Source organism: Chrysochloris asiatica, unplaced genomic scaffold (assembly GCF_000296735.1).
Source record: "Chrysochloris asiatica unplaced genomic scaffold, ChrAsi1.0 scaffold00141, whole genome shotgun sequence".
NCBI lineage: Eukaryota > Metazoa > Chordata > Mammalia > Afrosoricida > Chrysochloridae > Chrysochloris > Chrysochloris asiatica.
Genome location: NW_006408659.1, coordinates 275,033 through 282,639, shown reverse-complemented (window position 1 = coordinate 282,639; position 7,607 = coordinate 275,033). Strand labels below are relative to the sequence as shown.

The following is a 7,607-nucleotide window of genomic DNA, read 5'->3' as shown; positions in this document are numbered from 1 at the left end:
CATTTTTACGAAAAGAAATAAATTTAAAACACAAGTTGTTGTGGCTGATTGCTATTGCATCAGTTCTGACTCATAGCGAACCCCGTATAGCAGGGTTAGTGACGCTGAGTCAATTCCAACCCCTAACGGCCCTGTATAGGGTTTCCAAGAAGCAGCTGGTGAGCTTGAACCACCAGCCTTGCAACTGAAACGACTTTGCAGTCTGACGCATTAGCTCAGAGTGCCAGGGTGGGTAGTAGCCTTTTTTCTGTCAAAAGCAATAACATCATTCAAAATTAGTCATACAAAATTAGCAACTTAAAAATTTGCCTGCTCTATTTGGTCAAACATTTAATTAACTCACCCCCTAATGTGATGAGCTCTGGCAGCGTAGTGGTGGTTACTAATCGGGCTGCGAACCTTAAAGTCAGTGGTTCGAAACTACCAGCCGCTCCACGGGAGAAAGATGAGGCTTTCTACTCCCGTAAAGATTTACACCCTCGAAAATCCTATACAGGGTCGCTATGGGTCGGAACCGACTCGACGGCACTTAACAACAACATCATCAGTACTATTGCATATCTAGCCATTATCTTATCCATGTAATCATTAATTCCTAACTGAAAATGCTGCTTTCATAGTCTGATTCACATCAGGAGTTTGCCCTCCAGCTTAGGCAACCTTTCTAAGACTAGGTGACCAAGGAGATGATGATAAGGCAGGTTTTCAGCTGTCATCGCTTTTTCTTCTTCTATTATATAACTGCACACTCATTAGAAAATGTTGATCCTATTTCCCAAATGTGAGTCCCAAACAGAAAGCAACAGAATTGACACAGTGGGAACGCTGCAAAGGCCCTGTCTGGGGGTTTCCTGTGATATATTGGTCCAGGGGCTCAGGTGGACCAATTTGCAGCCTCGTCTCTACTCCCTCGGGCTTTTCACTTGCCCTGCCCTATTGATGGCAAGTGTAGGAAGGAGGGGAAGAGAATAGAGACACATGTCTTATTCAGACACACAAACTACTGGAAATTAGAATAAATAGGTGTTTGGGACTGCTCTGGGACTAAGCACTTCTATATATGTGGATTTTTGAAGTCTTTAATAACTTGATTTTCTTCATGTTTTACAGAACTCTGTGTGTTCCCTGACAGATTTGTGGTCTGTGCAAGTCAAATAACAGTCAATTGTGATCTTGTGTCAAGTCGGACTGAAGAATCGGTATGTCTCAAAAAAATTCTATCAACAATTGTGTTTAAATACTGGTTTTTGCAAAAGATAGGGAAAAAATGTGTCTTTTGTTGTAACTCACCCATTGCACAATCAACACTTGTTTTAGGAGACCAAAATTATCCTACCTATTTTGTATGGTGATATTGATTAATTGATGTGTTTTCTTTCCCCTGAATGCCCCTTAAATATTGAGCTTGATTAGCAGAATCACTCCCATATCAATTTTAAGTGATAAAGCAACACATCACAAAATCTGTATTGGTACCTATATAATACTTCAGTGAAATAATGCCAAGTCTTTAAATGAAATGGAGCAAAATCCACATGGTTTTTGGAAGCCTTCATTGGAGTCAAGAGCTTTTGAATTTTATTTTGTGGTGAATCCCTGACATTTTCATGAGATCTAGTACTTTCCCCAGTGTATTTTTTCCTAGATGATAGGGTTTGCACATGTTTGTTTTTTTCTCTCTCTCTCCTCATGCTAAGTCTTAAGTTCCATTAGCGCTTTCTTCTATGTTTCATTGAAGTTGTCTGTTCAGACAAATAGATACAGAAAACTTGCTTATACTGCTTCCGTTACAGACTTGTCTTTTAAGATGAACAGATATACTTGAGTTGTCACATGTCTGTACATGTGCACACAGACACAGTCTTTCCATAAACACATAGTGAAGCTCACTGAGGGCACAATGCAGTCTACCTGAAGTTACCTGTGCACCAACTCTATGTTTTTTGTTTGTTTGCTTGCTTGCTATATAACTTGAAACTTTTACAGAGACAGAGAGAAAAAAAAAAAAAGACTAGTGGACATTAACATGGCCTTAAAGTATTATATGATTATTGTGCTTCAAAAATTATTTATGGGAATATTAGATGAGCCCTGATATTATTTTCTGATCCATATGAAATTTGAGAATTTGGCCCATGCTGCCTAGAATCAACTTCTTATCTTAAATAAATACACGGGGAGAGTGTTTCAGAACTATAGGGTGAATAGAGATGAAAGAAAAGTAAAGAACAGAGAACTCCTATTTAAATCTAGACTCCTTCGTTTCGAGCAGAGGGTCTTTCAGAAAAGTCAGTGTGATCTTTATATTTCCTTTTCTTTATCCATCAGTGAAATCTTGAAGTATACGTATGAAAAGGAATTAATTTAGTCAATTTGGTATAAAAACTATTAGACATTTAATTATTATTTGAAACATTCCAGGATGTCAAGTTAGCTTACTAAGTTAATAAATCTTAAAGTAGTACTGGTGTGGCACTGTGGGATAAAGCTCTGAACTGCAAGGCCAGTTTGAGTCACAAGATTGGTGGTTCAAACCCCCCATCCACTGCTCAGACTCACAGGGTCACTAGGAGTCAGAACCAATTCGACAGCACTTAACAACAACAAAGTTGTAATCGTATTGGCATACAAGTATAATATAATTCAGTTTGACTAATTTTTAAAGCAAGGAAGAAATTGATCTAAGGTGTAAGAAAACCAAATATTGCTTTCAGATGGGATGCAGGAGAAATTAGATCATATGCGTCAATTCCGACCCATAGCGGCCCTGTATAGGAGCAGCTGGTGAGCTTGAACTGCCGACCTTGCAGTTCAAACGACTTTGCAGTCTGACGCATTAGCCCACAGCACCACACCAGGACTCCTACAAAATATTAATACTTATTATCTTAAATTATTAAGAGAAAATTAAAGCACTATCTCAATACAAATGAAATATGATCCCCTTTATGGGAACTGGTATTTATACAGATGTAAATTTTCTGCCGCTGCTGTCATATGGATCCTATAATCTGGAGGACTGCCTAAATGTGAAGAATTTTCTTTGTGAAAAGATAGATGATCAGTCTGTTTTCATGTCTAGTTACAAAATTCTGTCAGAATTCACCAAATTAGCTTATAAGAAAAAATGCAAATTTACATCATAAGGATCTTTCATTGTTTTGAGTCCCTTCAGTGACTCTGACAGAGTCTCTGTCTATTCAGTTACTCTTTTCCCATGTATTTTCCCAGCCACATGCAAGTCTGCACAAACCGAACAAAACTCAACAGAGTCATCCCTAAGATGCAAGCTCTGTGCAACCCATTTGCTAAAGCAAGCTTAGCTGTACACCCCTCCTCAATTCCTTCAGCCCACTCCTTCCTTAAGCTTGTTGTCCCTGTTGTTCTGTGCTGTTGAATTGAATATGACACATAGCCAGTCCCTAGAAACAAAAAAGTATCTAAGCCAAGTAAAAATCATCTCCTACAAATTGCTTGTCAAGCCAATGCCGTGGTTCTGCTGCCAGAAGTGCCTCGAAGCCTTATCCCCATTGATATTTGACCTCTGGAGAGTCCATGGGTCTGTTATTTAATGATCAATAAACAGTCCTTCCCTTTCAGAATTGCCTTTATCTGAGAGAAGACATTCTTATCCCTTGCTATATTTCTCATGTCCAAAGCCAGAAATGCCATGCTTGTGTAAGTATTTGTTGAATCATCGAAAATTTTCCATTCTTTTATCAGTTTGCATTGACATTCATCACAGGGTAGAATCCATCTCATTTTCTGTTGATCATGATTCTTAAAGAACATCGGACTGGGCCAGGCCTGGAAAATTGGTTTCCTGCATAGCTATATTGGAGATAGTTCTTTGGCAGTAAACTTGAGGTTTATTTTCTTAATAACTGTTCATGTAACTTACTATGGCCGGGGAGTGAGTGAGTACCCAAGCAACAGCCTGATGCCTCACTAATGTAGGGCTGTTGCCTCGAGTAGCACGATTCCTTTCCCTTCCTACTTTTGTTTTCTGTTTTGGATCTTCAATGTCTAAGTGACAATTTGCTAGGAAATCTGGGCATGCCTATTCAGGACTGCTCTGTCAGGGGATTCTTTCAGTCTGTAGACAAGGAAGCCAGCTGCTCTCAGCTCCCGGTTCTTAAAGATGGTACACAAAAGAACCGCTGTTCCATATCAGGCAGTACAAAGGAAGTGCAAGCCCCCTTCCTTGGGAGGCAGGCCAGGGGCAGCCAGGCTGTCCACTAACCCTGCAGCACCAGGGAGGGCTCTTCTCTGCTATTGACATTTCTGTCATCTACACAGGGATGCTGGTGCAGGGAGATGCTCCGTGTTGTCGTAGCTTTGCACCAAGTTCCCATCTGCTATGTATGTGGGAATTGTAATATGTACTTTGGGGGAGAGAAGGCATTATTATGAAATGAGTCATTGTGTTTTTCTTAAGAAATTGCAAAACCCTTGAAGCCTCAGTCTTTGACCAACTGCTAGAATTGGAACAGGGGAATCTTGATACTTTATGCTTTTGTTTTTTTGTTTTGATTTTCTTTCTCTCACCTCTTTTGTATCCCCTAGAAATAAATAGCAAGAAGGTAATGTAAATCTTTGTTTCATTCAGTTGTATTCCAACAGCAATTTCTTTGATACTTGCAAATCCAAATCTGCCTAGAGACTACTAGTTCCTTTGTCCGATGCGAAACCCTGGAGCCTTAGAGAAATTTAAAGTTATTTATCTTTATTTTCTTCATTAAACTTTTGTATACTATAGTATATATCTGGGACATTTCAGGATCAGCGTAAAGCTACTGTCCTATAGTGACTTGGTTACAACTCCGCCTCCTAATCTCTGGAGACCCTTTTCATCTATTCCTATCACATTAGCACTAGTTGTTTGGTGCCAGTTCAGGAACTCTGGTAGGCTGGGTGAAAAAAAGGAAGGTAAGGAAGTCCCCTTGTTGCTTTGTGTCATCAAGTTTGTACCAATTCATGGTAACCATGTATAGCGTTTTTGAGGCTGTATGTCTTTATAGGAAAAGAAAATCTCATCATTCCCCTGTGGAGCAGCTGGCAGATTAGAACTGCTGACCTTGTGGATAGTAGCCCAACGTGTAAGTTGCTACACTACCAGGATGCAGTTCTGTGACTCAGGGGTACTGAGAGGTTTCCTAAGCTAATAAAAGTCTGTGATCCATCTGGAAAATAATAAATGACATTTAGTTCGAGAGCTGCTTTAAAATAGACAAATACGTTAAGATATTTGGATTCTTCACGTTGTATTCCAGCTGAGTTGTGGCTAAAGTTGTCAGGAGCTCTGGCAGTGTAGTGGTTACAAGTCGGGCTGCTAACCTCAAGGTCAGCAGTTCGAAACTACCAGCCGTTCCGCAGGAGAAAGATGAGACTTTCTGCTCCCATAAAGATTTACAGCCTCAGAACCCTGGTGCAGGCTCGCTATGAGTCGGGACTGACTCCATGGCACATAACCACCACCCCAGCCACACATGACCAAGTCCTGCTCTAGCATTATGTCAGGAGAGTTATGGTGTGGATCTCCAGACAAGGGACAGTACTTAAAAATGCAATTGAACACTTCCCTTAATGTAAACTGCTTTTTAGAGAATTCTCTTTCTAGTTTATAAATGTAAAATGAAAACAAACCTACAGAAGCAGTAAATTACCCTACTGTAGGGTTTTAGTTTGGCTCATGTTGCATGTCATTGAATCTTTGTGGGCCTTAGCTCTCCCCTCAGTCTAGAGAGAGGGTATCAAATTATCTGAAAAGACCTTGCTCAGAGTGAATTTTCATCAGAGGAAGCAGATGAGAGGTAGCCAAATAAAAAACATAAAATAATCTTGACAAGAGAACTTAATAGATTTAAAAATTGTGAAGCAAAAGAAAATAAAAGTGAAGGTAAAATTAAATTTATATTCTGACTCCTAGAGACCCTATAGGACAAAGCAGAACTGTCTCTTAGGGTTTCCAAGGCTGGAAATCTTGAAGGACGCAGACTGCCATATGTAGTTCCTGTGGTGTCCTTTTCAGTAGAGATAAATGAAAATTATAGAGACATTTTACACCTTTTTTTTAGGACAGAAGAAGTAACCTACTTAATATCTGACTGTGTATTAAATTCTGACAAAATTATTTAACTTTCATGAAGAAATGTGTATAAATGTAAATTAGAGCAGTTAAGAAAATTTTTTTGTACATTAAAAAATTAAATAAGCAGATGACTTTTCCAGGTTTTCAGTGATGTATTGTTGTTGTTAAGTACTTTGGAGTCGGTTCTGACTCATAATGAACCTGTACAGGGTTTCCAAGGCTATAAATTTTTATGGGAGCAGAAAGCCTCATCTATCTCCCGTGGAACAGCTCGTAGTTTCGAACTGCCAACTTTGAGGTTAGCAGCCCGATTCGTAACCACTATGCTACCAGAGCTCCTTTACAGGCTTCAAAATCCATTCTTCTATCTTTTGTTGTATTTTCTAAACAATGCCAGTAGTGAATTTCATGGAAGGTATCAACAAGCTATTCCTTTAGCACATGGGAAAGTGTCCTGAGTGGAAAGGGATTGTTTTCATACTTCCCACAGAGTTCTGAACTTAGTTTTTACTTAATAATTTACAGGGCTTTTTATTTTTATTGACAGAATTTTACATGTCCATTGTAGAAAAAAATTTTTTTAGCCAAATACAGTAAAACTTGCAGGAGAAAGATGAGGCATTCTGCTCCTGTAAAGATTGACAGCCTCGGAAACCCTGTACAGGGTCACTATGAGTCGGAACCGACTCCACGGCACACAACAACAGCAGTAAAACTTGCAAAAGCCAGAACCACTATAAGATGAAACCCCATCAGAAAAGACAAATTCAACTATTTCCCACTAGCAGAAAATGATAGTGCACTTTGCATGACCCAGAAAACCAAGGTAGTCCCATCTCGTTCAAGCTCTTATGGGTGTCACTGATGGTATTGTTGTTGTTAGGTGTCATCGAGTCAGTACCAATTTATAGCGACCCTATGTACAACCGAACGAAACACTGCCCAGTCCTGGGCCAGCCTCACAATTGTTGCCACACTTGAGCCCATTGATGTTGCCACTTTGCCAGTCCATCTTGCTGGGGGTCACTGATGGTATAGAAAGTAAAAATGCCTCCTAGCTCCCAGTCCAAGGGTGACTTTTGTTAACAGTATTGCCTGTTGTTGTTAAGTGCCATCCAGTCATTCCAACTCATAATAACCCTGTTTAGAGTCACCGAGGAGCACCTGGTGAGCTAGAACTGCTGACCTTGTGGTTCAAACAACTTTGCAGTCCAGTGCATTAACTCACACCAGGACTTCCAGTGTAGACTCTGTCCCACACCATATTTCATACTTAATAACTGAGTTCCATGTACTTTTATTTTAAACAGAACTCCATTCATTTGTGAACTATATATTTGTGTCCATTTTCTTATAGAAAATGTTTGTGTTTGCAAACTCCTTACTGTACTAAAAGAGGAAAAGCACTGTTTGCCATTGTATTGGCTCTATCTCAAAGTGATAACATATGTGTTTGAGTAGAACTATGTTCCATAGAGTTTTTAGTGGTTGCTATCACAAAAGTAGATCACCATAT

At 39.5% G+C, this 7,607-nt stretch overlaps 1 protein-coding gene across 1 annotated transcript in view; it reads left to right on the top strand.

Moving 5' to 3' along the window:
- Positions 1–7,607, top strand: part of SLX4IP (SLX4 interacting protein) — a 134,390-nt gene that overhangs the window by 77,215 nt on the left and 49,568 nt on the right. The window contains 1 exon segment of the mRNA XM_006870415.1: positions 1,111–1,203. Within this exon segment, the coding sequence (XP_006870477.1) occupies positions 1,111–1,203 (93 nt within the window).